At 39.1% G+C, this 12,216-nt stretch overlaps 2 protein-coding genes across 2 annotated transcripts; both read left to right on the top strand.

Annotated features, from left to right (window-relative positions):
• LOC109718243 (bifunctional protein FolD 2) lies at positions 119-3,616 on the top strand. The gene is made up of 5 exons (XM_020244363.1): positions 119-283; positions 393-576; positions 2,114-2,271; positions 2,469-2,681; positions 3,156-3,616. Exons 1-5 carry the CDS (start codon positions 191-193, stop codon positions 3,384-3,386), a joined length of 879 nt encoding a protein of 292 aa, XP_020099952.1. The 5' UTR covers positions 119-190; the 3' UTR covers positions 3,387-3,616.
• LOC109718246 (protein RALF-like 33) lies at positions 5,258-6,091 on the top strand. Its single transcript, XM_020244368.1, has one exon. The coding sequence runs from the start codon at positions 5,434-5,436 to the stop codon at positions 5,794-5,796; it is 363 nt and encodes a 120-aa protein (XP_020099957.1). The 5' UTR covers positions 5,258-5,433; the 3' UTR covers positions 5,797-6,091.

The raw sequence follows: 12,216 nt of genomic DNA, 5'->3' as shown, positions 1-12,216 counted from the left end.
TCTGAACTGAGCCGGGCTTAGTGCTGCTATACTTTTTTTTTGGGCCAAGTGAGATCCGGCCCATGAAGGAATCATAGACCGGGTCCACGTTAATGCGCCGTTCAGGTTCTACAACCTCCACCGCTACCACGCCGAGGTCACACTCCCCGCATCTTCTCCATCTCCTCCTCCTCCTCCTCCTCCTCCATCCATGGCGACAATCATCGATGGGAAAGCCATCGCCCAAACCATCCGAAACGAGATCGCCCAGGAGGTTCGATCCCTCTCCGACGCTCACCACAAGGTAGTTCTCTCCCCCTCCAACTCTCTATCTCGGTCTCTCCCCTGCCCCTGTAGTCGATCAAGTTAGGGTTGAACTGCGTCTTCTTCTTCGATTCGATCTGGTCTATCAGGTTCCGGGGCTCGCGGTGGTGATCGTGGGGACGCGGAAGGACTCGCAGAGCTACGTGAACATGAAGCGCAAGGCATGCGCGGAGGTCGGGATCCGCTCCTTCGATCTCGATCTCCCTGAGCAGATCTCCGAATCCGAGCTCATTGCGAAGGTCCACGAATTGAATGCGAATCCCGATGTTCACGGTCTCTACCTCTTCTCCTCTCTTCTCCTTCTGTTTGATTTGATGCATGTTTGATGTGTAATTATAGGTAATATCTAGCACTAGTTACAGATTCTGCAGTGCCTTCATGGGAATTGGGGGTTATAGAGGAGAAGGGCTCAATTAGTATTTGGCTTTAGTGTCTATTTCAGTTGGTACATCGCAACGTTCTTCAGTTAGCTGTCTGAATAGGAATTTGGAGTATAAATGATAAGGATTCAGTTATGATGTTACAAATGGTGGTTATCCAACTTGGATTTTGCCGGAGATATCAGGTAATGGTTGTTCGCATTTGCTTTTTGGGTCGAGTCCTAGATGTTCAAAGAAGAAACGCATTTGCTTTTTGGGTCGAATCCTAGATGTTCAAAGAAGAAATGTCAAATTGGAGCTGCTTAATTTTGTGGCCAATATGCTCATTTCGGCTTCTCGCTGACATTTAGTTTTGGGGCGGAGAATAAGGTAATCTAGATAATGGCTATGTCGTACTTAGCCATCAATAATGAAACCAAAGGCAATCCATATAAAGATTTGATAATCAAAAAGATGTTCAGAGTTCAGATAGAGTTGAGCAGCTACTGGTTTGGTTGTGCAGGAGCTTAATTTATTGATTACCTTGAATCTTTAAATAACAAAGACTGGAGGTAATGACGTAATCCTAAATTTTTGGATAAACTTCAGCTGTACTACGACAAGCTTTTTTTGGAGATCGCTATTTTGTGGATGCTGGTTAAGGTACAAGGTAGTTACTTAATTTTGGAAGGAGAGAATGGTAAGTTCTCTGTAAGAACTCTGCGTAGTATCCTCTGACTGATGCAGAGCATTTGACACACCGCAGAAGCAATTCAATCAACTGAGCACAAAAGATCACATGGAAACACAGATGACAACATTTCGTATAATTTTCTTAAAAACAATAAAAACACCATGAAGAGATGTATTAGCACAAAGTAGCGTGCTAATGGCACATACCTTGCAGGCACAGAAGCAACATGCCCTCATATTTTCCAGTTTGCAAGTTTGTTGAAACTTTTATAAGAGATTTGGGCTTATCCTTTTGATGTTGTGAGGTCTGAGTTCAGCATGATTGCTAGCCGGAATGTGCATTTGGTTGGTTGTCTTCTGTAAATATTTCATTTTTGCCTACTCTTACTCTCTTTTCTTATCTTTCACTAATAGGCCCGTGTGGTTTTTTATTTTGGCCACACTTATTGAGCGATGCTTTTTCTTTACAATGCTAATTCAGGATTTTGCTATCACTATGAAAAGCTCCCAGTTTCTTTTTACTGGTAGAAAAATTATTTTATTTGAGCTGGGTCTACATTTTTTTTCCTTTTTGCAAAATTGTACTTTATTGCCCATACAAATATTAATATTATTGTGTAAAGGTCGGTTCTTACTTTGATTTTAAGTCAAATCAGGAGATCAATTGAGTTCTTCATTCACCTAAACCTGAATTATTTCCTTGTTCTATTAGAATCATTAGATCTTATCAAAAGGCATTGTATATGCTTTTATTTCAGGAATATTGGTTCAACTTCCATTGCCAAAACATATAAATGATGAGAAAGTCCTAAGTGAGATTAATATTGATAAAGATGTTGATGGATTTCACCCACTCAATATTGGCAAGCTAGCTATGAAAGGGAGAGAGCCATTATTTCTCCCCTGCACACCGAAGGTATATTTAATGTCACTGAAGAACATCCTTGCCTCTATGTATTTGTGAGAATTACCATATTCATCTTATAATTTAGAGAGCCTACTTTTCCAAAATCTTTACTGTGTCCTGCATCACAAAAGCCTTGATATTATACAGAGGATAATTACATATGTATTCCTACGAAGCATTCTTGTTTTGCATTTTGATGCTTACAGGGATGCCTAGAGCTTCTATCACGAAGTGGAATTACTATAAAAGGCAAAAGGGCTGTTGTTGTTGGCCGTAGCAATATTGTTGGATTACCTGTAGCATTGCTTCTTCTGAAAGCAGATGCAACTGTGACGATCGTTCACTCCCATACTCCCGATTCAGAAACCATTATTCGTGAAGCCGACATTGTCATTGCTGCAGCTGGACAAGCCATGATGGTATGCCTCTGTTTTAGCTTGTCAATTCTCTGTTGTGGACCTGCTGTACTTTGAAATTATTGTTTAATAATATGCGAAGGGTGCAGTGTAGAGTGTATAAACCAACACAAAAAGAAAAAGGAAAATGGAAAACAGGCCTGGTGGTATTGCCGAATTACCATATAGCTTATGCTGCTAACATTAAGCATGTACAGTCGCTCACTATCGAAAAGAAATTATAGCAAGGATTAATTGCTTAAGCCACACGATATTAAAGTGTTTGATGTTACCTGCATTCCATCAGTAAATCCCAACTCCTAACTAGCTACTAGAATTGCGTACTCAGGTATATGATCTTGCAATTCGGAATGCCATGTGGTAAAATTGAAATCGGGCTATGTCACAAGTAGGATATCTGAGCATCCTTATATGCCTGAACTGCGATTTGTTAAAAACATGTAAATCATTCTATTCTAACTTCCTTTTCCATTTCAGATCAAGGGAGATTGGATAAAACCTGGTGCTGCAGTCATTGACGTGGGAACGAATGCAGTTGATGATCCCAGCAAGAAATCGGGTTACAGGCTCGTCGGGGATGTCGACTTCCAAGAAGCAAGCAGAGTGGCGGGATGGATCACTCCCGTGCCGGGGGGTGTTGGCCCGATGACCGTCGCGATGTTGCTCAAGAACACACTAGATGGAGCTAAGCGAAAGATCGCACAGTGAGATATCGTTTCTTGATTTCAACTAAGTGCTTTCTTGTACATTTTGGGTAATAAATTTTAATGGAATTGATTATGTGAGATTGTTGCCCAATTCAGCTACTAATGTTTAACTTTGACATGTACAACAGTTCTTTAAGTAGAAGATGATGAGAACAGTTTTTCTCGAACAATGAATTATAATTCTATTTTAAGTGTCAACAGTTTACTCGCAATAAATATGACACGATGATATTGAGCCTATTTTTTAAAGTAGAACTTGTTGTAGTAGTAACTAGAACTACTGGAAATAGTAACTACAACTTCATTAGGACTCTTCAACAAAGCAGAAACAAAATCTCCGACACGGGAGCTGTTGTTCGCCGAGACAAGAGCCTAGATTCTCTCGATTCTTTTTTAAAAAATCGTAAGACACTTTTAGGTGACTAGGCTTTTTTGTAGTGGAAATTCTACTTTTTTCCTGCGAGACCACAATTCAATTGGGATGCATCTCCCTGATGTGAAGGGGGATCAGCACCGTTCATCAGTCCCCCAGTCGGCTGCTCGAATCTCAAAGCAGAAGGGATAAGATGAGATAAAATACAACGTTCGCAGGGGGGTACAGGGTGCTGGTGAAATTTTGGATTTTTGCGGGATATGTATAGGGGAGGTGTGCAAAAGAGAAAACCCTTGGAGGAGGAAATAGGTTGTGAGTTAGTTGGTCTTGGGCTGGAAAGACACGGAAGCCGGAAGGAAGGAAGGGGTGAGCGAGCGGGTGCGGAAAAGATGACGACAAAAGAGAACAGCTAAGAAAGAGAGAGAGAGAGAGGAAAGGTTTTTTTGGTTTTGGTTGGAGAGTGGAGACGCGGCAACGCCGACTCCTCTCTGTACTACTCTACTCTACCTTTTCCTGCGGTGGGGCCCACCGCCCACTAGAGTCGGCAAAAGGCCCCACCACCTCCTTCAATTCTTATTGGGCCAATCAACGCCCCGTGGGCCCCATTGGAGCCCACACTTCTCCATTCTTACAAAAGCAATACTAATAATAATAATAATAAATAAATAAATAAATAAAAATAATCCACATCGGAAGGTGAGTAGCTTTATATTATTATTATTATTATAATATTTACTCCCCCACCACCCTCCACCCAAAAAAAAAAAAAAAAACACTGCATTATAACTCGGTCTTTTATTTCTTTTTCAATCAAACCCCCTTATTTTGTGTTTTTACAATTCGGACCCACATTTTCTGCACTACAATTTTGATCCTATTTTGGTTTTTAAGTTTGGATCTGTAGTTAAAAATCATTACAAATAATTGAGTGCACGAAATTTTGTGGAAAACTTAACACAAGCTTCCCATCTACGCAATTTTGTAATATGATACTACCTCACTGCTTCGCTATCCTGTAATTTGAAAGCGTAACAATTGACCCTTTATTTATTATTTTCTATGATGAGTTGTTATGCATAATTGTGTGAGCACAACTCACACATGCCCCGCCTCAAGAGGAATTGTGGGGTTGTTTACGCGTAGTTGTGGTGCTATCCATGTGATAGGAGATGAGTTACAATACCAGAAAATGATGATAATAATTTCTAAGGTTGGTCGAAATCATCATGTTACCCCAGAATAATCTAACATTCATTAGTCAATTTAGCCCCGGAGTAATATAATTTATATATAAATATATATATACTCGTCGTTACAATTTCTTTGCATATCATTTTTTTTTTTTTTTAAAAAAAGGAAAAACCACACCTCACACATGGAACCATGGAGGTGGCATTTTTGTAGTTATCCCCAACTATGGCCCTAAACTTCCCCACCTTCTCCTCTCTCCTATTAATATCTCCTCTCTCTCTCTCTCTCTTCTAATAATCCTTTTTATTTTACTATCCGTTGTGGATCCATAGAGGAGAGAGGGAGAGAGAGAGAGAGAGAGAGAGAGAGGCTCTAACACCACCACCTACAAAGAGTTAGTAAAAGAGTTAAAAGAGTTATTCTCCTCTAGAGGGAATTAAATCAAGCACCTCGTCGGCAGAACCTAACCCTAACCCTAGCCCTCATGGCGAGACCCTCCTCCTTCTTCTCCCTCCTCCTCCTTCTCTTCCTCACCATTCTCGCCTCCTCCGCCTACGCCCATGGCGACCTCCCGCTGAGCTGGATCCCGGCTGGCTCCGCCTGCCGCGGCACGATCGGGGAGTGCCTCGGCGTCGGCGACGGGGATGTGGTGGAGGAGCTCGGACTCGCGAGCGCGGATCCGAGTCGCCGCGTCCTCGCCTTGTCCGGGTACATCAGCTACGACGCGCTCCGCCGCGACAGCGTCCCCTGCTCCCGCCGCGGCGCATCCTACTACAACTGCCGCCCCGGGGCCCAGGCCAACCCCTACTCGCGCGGATGCTCCGTCATTACCAGGTGCCGCAGCTAAATGGTGAGCTCACCCCACTCCTCTCTCAAAACCCCCTTCTCCTCCCTTACTTCTTACTCCTCCCTCCGCCTTTGTATTTCGGGTTAGGAGAAGGGGGATATGTTACCTTTTCTTGTACCTTTGGAGAAATAGAGTGGTTAATTGGGTATGTGATGCTGCTGCTGCTGCTACTACTATTGTTGTTGTTGTTGTTGTTGTTGTTTTCGGAAATCAATAAGTGAGAGTGTTGTTGTAATGGGTATTGTAAATTGAGGACAAATTTACGGTTATTTATGTAAAAAGATCTGTTTTTTCACTTTTTTTTTTTGTTCGAATTGATGCTTTTCCTTGAAATCTCTGCTGAATGATGTTTCTTATGGCGCTTTGTTAACTTCTCATTGGATTAAGGAAATAAGGGAAAGTTACTTTTTTGAGTTAGAGAACTCGAAAAATTAATTGGGCATCCCATGCTGCTGTTAGTGCTGTTCTTGTGTTTGTTGTTGTTGTTATCTGCTGAAATCATTAAGCAGTAGTTGTGTAGTTGGTTGTTCATGCAAATTGGTGACAAATCCAAGGTTGTTTATGCAAAAATTTGATTTTTTTTTTGTGGTTTAAATTGAAAAGTTTTCTCTATAATTTTTGCTGAATTTTGAAATCATATTCGGTGGTTATTTGCTGATTATTCATTTATGAAAGGAAAAAAAATTGATCCTTTTTTTTAAGAGTATGTTGATAGGTGAGTTGGGCTTAAGTACATCTCTCTTATTTCTCGTTTTTTATTTTTTTTTTATTTTTATTCTTTTGGGTGTCGGTGTAGGTTATGATAATTATTATCTATAGAGATTGGAATCTTCTTACCAAAAAGAACCATTTTTTTCTTAGAGTGAGTTTGGTGAGTAGAATAAATGCTTTGTTTAAAGCGGTTAAAGAAGTTAGGGCTTGGAACCAGATGTGAATAATGGAGAGCCAGGAAAAGGACTTTGAGATTTGATATGTTTGTTGGGGACTCCTTTATTCAGTGTCTATAGGAAAAGGGTGAAAGGAGCAAGGAAATAATATAACACACAAAGAGGGGTGGAATCGATGAGAGAAGGAAAGGAATAATGTGTGTTAATGTTAACATCCATTAGATGGTTGGGGACAGATAAGAAAGTGAAGTGTTGGGGCCATCTCAAACCTAGGGTTTTATTTAATTTTTTGTTTTTAATATTGACTTAAATGTTTTGGGTAGTTAATAAACATTAGATGTGTTTTTGAGGATTTGATGTAGAGGTGTATAATTTGGTGTGTTGGGTCCATCTAGATCTGGTCATTTCTCGGTTTCGAGTTAATTTTGGGTTTTGAACTTGTGTGTAATTTTGAGTTTGAGCACTTCAGTTTTTGTATTCAAGCTATTCTGAAATGTGGGTTGCATTGGATTGAGATCATTTCACATTCATCTCCCGTCAGGTTTGGATTGCTTGTGTTTCAGATTGTTCGGATTTAGATTGTTGCAATATTTTGCTCTCTTTGGTTTGGACCAATGAACTTTTGATTCTGACTCAGGTTGATGCAGGTCTGGCTTTTGCTACCTGCAAGTAGAATTACTCTAGGCATTTCATTTTGGTTGCAAAGTTCTCTTACGTAGAGAAGTTGCTTCTGAAACCATGAAATGATTGTAGTATAAAATACACAGCGAACAAATTGTCTGATTTTAAGATTGCTTTTCTTAGAGAGTTTGCAACCAATATCTTTGTCCTCATTATAAATTGCACATTTAATTTCTCTATTTGGATTTTTTATTCTGTTCAACATTTGCTTCTTGTTTAATTGGTGGCCTAAGTTTTTTAGAAGGTACCACCAATTCACAACCAGCTGGACATTTGGTTGGATCTTGTTGGGTGTCTCTCATAATTTAAACGCACCCTAAAGGCTAATAAAGCTTTGCAAAGCTGGACTGTTCTATTCAGACCTATACATATATGTACCAAATATTCTTTGATTGAACTAGCTCCTCTCTCTCTCTCTCTCTCTCTCTCTAGGCCCATACGCTAAAGTACTTGTTTAGGGTAGATTTTAAAATGAGTAATGAGTAATGGTACTTATACACCTATAAATTTATATCCTAAGCTCTTAATGGTCTAAATTTATTCACTTATATTATAACGACCCGACCAGCCAGTAATAATAACTAGTTGGGTCCAAACCGTCAACCCAAAATATTTAAGTGTAGTTATTATTACTAGTATGTAGGTCTTGTATATTCTAATCAGAATCATTTTTTCATCTGATGTGGGACTATTGGGGCATTACAAATTTTTCCTGTTTAGACTCTAACGTTCTCATCGAGTCGAAACCAGATCACAGATGCAGACTAGAATTACCGGGTAATGTGAGATTTTAGAGATGGCTCCTACAGGTTCAAGAGGTGGTCTAAACCAGATCATAGATGCAGACTAGAATTACCGGGTGATGTGAGATTCTAGAGATGGCTCCTGCAGGTTTAAGAAATGGCTCCGACCAAATCTGTTGGTATAGCACTCGTCAGCCCTAAACACACAGAGCCCAAGATTACCACGCGATGTGAAAATTGTCTTGCTAGCTTTTGTCATTCCGATTTTGACTTAGCCTATCATTCATCGATCCTGACTTAGTCTGTCATTCCGATCCTGGCTCAATCAAGTTTTATCTCACGCTTCTAGCTGATGAACCAACTCTAATACCAAATATAACGACTCGATCCGCCAGCAATAATAACTTGTTAGACCCAAACCATTGGCTCGAATGCTTAAATTCAATTATTATTACTAACGAGTAAGCCTTATATATTCTAATCAGAATCATTTTTTCATTCGATGTGGAATTGTTGGGGCATTACAAACTCCCTCTGTTTAGATCTTGACGTCCTCGTCAGGTCCAAACCTGATCATAGATGCAGATCAGAATTACTAGGCGATGTGATATTCTAGAGGTGGCTCCTATAAATTCAAAAGGTGGCTCCCACCAAACCCATTGGGTATCAACCATAACTCGTTGGGTCCTTACACTTATTTTATCAATATTATTTTTAAATATTTGAATTTTAAAATGTTTTTAAATTTTTGGATGATAGAGTGTAAAATTTACATCCTGTAATAGAGTGTGTTGGCTTCAATAAGCTAGCATTTTGTCCTGTGGCGGGATGTCAGGTTTGGCCGAATATGTTCGAAATAGAGTGTGTTGGCTTTAATAAGCCAGCATCTTGCCCTGTGGCGGGATGTCAGGTAGAGACGTCAACGGGTCGGATTCGGGGCGGATTTTTAAAAACCCGAACCCGAACCCGACTCCAAACCCGAGACCCGAACCCGAACCCGAACCCGACAGATTTTAAAAATTCATATCCAAACCCGAACCCGACCAAAAATCCAAAACCCGAACCCGAACCCGAACCCGAAAATTTGAACCCGAAACAATTATTTCTTTTNTACTTGACATTTTTTTTAAAACGTTCGTAGAGGATTTTTTATTTTTTTATTTATATATATATATATATATATATAGATATATATATATATATTATATATAATACAAAATAAATTCGGGTTCGGGTCGAGTTCGGGTTCGTGTCGGGTACAATCAAAATTCATATCCGAATCCATATCCGTCGGGTTTCTATTTTTGATATTCATATCCGAATCCATATCCATATCCATCGGATATATCCGTTTCATTCGGATTCGGATTCAGATAAAATTTCGGGTATCCATACCCATTGACATTCCTAATGTCAGGTTTGGCCGAATATGTTCGAAATCGCATGAGGCTTGATTGGGTCGAATCATGTTCAAAGTGGCGTAATTTTGGTTGGGCCGAATCACAATCGAGATCCATAGGCGCTGTGTCTATATGCTTAAAGTGAATTTATTACATATTTTTAACAATTTGGACTTTTGATATTGATGCTTAGCACCAACGATCCAAAAGAGTGTACATGTAGCTCTTTTTGTTTTTGGAAATAGCTTCCGCCGTTGGGCAATGGACAAAACTATATTTGAAGCTTTTACTGTTGCAAGCAATTACAAAACTATTTTCGAGCCTTAAAAAAAAAAACTTTTAGGTACCGTTTGGTTGGGGAACTAGGGGGTGAATAAGGGGTTAATTCCCCCTAGTTCCCCAAACACAAATAGGCTAAGGTGGGAACAGATAACCCGCTANATACTTTATTCCTCTTATTCTATCTTATACATCCAAACACTATTTTTCTTATACCTGGTACAAATCTAATACTCAACCAAACACAAAAATACACTAGTTCTAGCTAGTTCCAATATTTATACCTATCCCTGGAACTAGCAGTTCTATCTTATACCCGAACCAAACGGTACCTTAAGTTTCAACTAGAAACTGTTTTGAGAGAGAGAGGTTGTATGTTATCTCTTTCGTTTATTTTTTCTAAAAAATTTAGTTAAAAAAATAAAATAATTATATTTTGAATTTTGAATTTTAAATTTTGAAACTCGAATACTAATCATTAAGCCTTTTTGCCTTAATAGAGCTATGCTATGGGAGAGCTTAGCCTTCGCATTTGAATTTACAGTAGCCCTACAATTGGTCACAATGTGAATACACTAGCTTTGCTAGTAACGAGAGAAAATTGGATAGTTTAAATTGTACAATGCTATTATATTCTTCGCATTAAAGATTAAAAGCAAAGAATTGCATTTACCAAATCGTTACTGACGGCGGAATAAGAGACAGGATGAACCAACACACTTGGAATTTAAAATTTTCAATTAAAATCAAAATCTTCATTTGGCTTCTACTGCGAAAGAGACTACTCACTGCCGACAGATTGCTTGCTAGAGGCATGTTCGTAGATCAACACTGTGTATTCTATGCGGTATTACCAGAAAGTTGCGATCACCTTTTCTGCAAATGTGTTTTCGTTCGTTTCCTACTACTATCAGCGGAAGGATTGGCTGTAACGGCGGATGTTATAGGGGACGTTCGGAAAGTCTGGACCAAATTATGTGAAACGCCCGACGCTGCGACGAGAATCAAGGGTTTGACCATCTTGTCAGCAATATGGTGGGTTGTTTGGACCGACAGAAACTCGACTATTTTTCGAGCCTCATCCCCAAACGCTACTCGATCATTCGAACGTGCCAAACTTTTGACGAGTGACTGGACCTTACTACATTGAGCGATCGCCACCACCCCCGCTCCACCTTCCTCCCATTTCTTCTCTTATTACTGTTTACTTTTACTTTTACTTTTACTTCTTCGCTTTTTTACTGTACTTAACTTTTCTCGGAGGCCGTAGTTGTCTCCACTATGTACGCTTAATTCATCCCACTTTATGAATGAAGCAGGTAACTTGCTATCTATTTCTCTAAAAAAAAAAATTAAAAGCAAAGAATTATTATCTAGTACAGTAATTTTTATTCTCCGCGGCTTTCAGATGACCGAGGTTAATTTGAACTCGGGAATGTGCATATTTACAAAATTAATCCTCCAACCTTTTTAGGACCTATGGGCAATAGTAACATTAAAAATAACAGCTTAAGAGCAAAAACTTTACAATCATGGCAATTAAAAATTTATAAAAAATGACCGACCGTCCCTAGAGCAAGTGACAAAGAGCTTGATGATTGGTATCCGAAGTCCTAAGTTCGAATCCTAGTTGATTCACATTTACGGCTAAGTTTATTTTTAAATTAAATAAACGAAGCGGATAGCGTGCTATCTATCTCTTAAAAAAAAAAATAAAAAATAAAAAATGGTCACAATTCACCTACAACAGGGCCGCTATTTGTCTACAGTAAATTAGTTTACGCGTGGGGAAAGCTAAGAGAAACCCACTTTGTTGTACATAAAATAAAAATAGCACGAAAGAACACAAAAATGTATGCATCCTTAGGTTGAGGCCCATATTTTTCTACGGTGAAGCCACCTCACACGTGGCGAAACTGGGACAAACATTTTCTCCTAACACTTCGTACACATAAATCATTAACAAATAATAAATATAAAAATATAATAAAGAAAAGGATGCAAAAATGTGTGTATATATAGATCATTGGATCCCCAGGATACAAGTATACAAACGAAGCAACTCATCCACCACTATTTATTTATTCTCATAATAATAATAATAATAATAATAATAATAATAATATCTAGTTTTTTTCCTTCACTTGCACAAACTTGCAAGTTGCTACTCATTTTTTATAAAATCACAAATCTATTCTCATGTAACCTTCACTTGCAGATGCATGCTTACATCCTAGCAATTTCCAAGGAACACCGGACTTACAAAAGTGGTGATGGACCTCCAATCAAAATTTTACAGTTAAATCTTTATATGATTTCATCACTGACGCGGGCCAGAGAGACCCAACGTACGATCACCTTTGGAGGTTAAGAACTCCGGCCAAAATCAAAACATACAAATGGATTCTACTTCGTAAGAGACTACTTACC

Source organism: Ananas comosus, linkage group 12 (assembly GCF_001540865.1).
Source record: "Ananas comosus cultivar F153 linkage group 12, ASM154086v1, whole genome shotgun sequence".
In the NCBI taxonomy this organism is placed as follows: domain Eukaryota; kingdom Viridiplantae; phylum Streptophyta; class Magnoliopsida; order Poales; family Bromeliaceae; genus Ananas; species Ananas comosus.
The sequence above is the reverse complement of the archived record's forward strand: the minus strand, read 5'-3'. Positions and strand labels throughout refer to the sequence as shown.

Excerpts from the sequence above, each read along its gene's own strand:
- LOC109718243 (XM_020244363.1), top strand. The coding sequence starts at position 191 with ATGGCGACAATCATCGATGGGAAAGCCATCGCCCAAACCATCCGAAAC. Across the intron at positions 577-2,113 it reads TGCGAATCCCGATGTTCACG|GAATATTGGTTCAACTTCCA; the intron begins GTCTCTACCTCT and ends CTTTTATTTCAG. Across the intron at positions 2,682-3,155 it reads CAGCTGGACAAGCCATGATG|ATCAAGGGAGATTGGATAAA; the intron begins GTATGCCTCTGT and ends TTTCCATTTCAG.
- LOC109718246 (XM_020244368.1), top strand. The coding sequence starts at position 5,434 with ATGGCGAGACCCTCCTCCTTCTTCTCCCTCCTCCTCCTTCTCTTCCTC.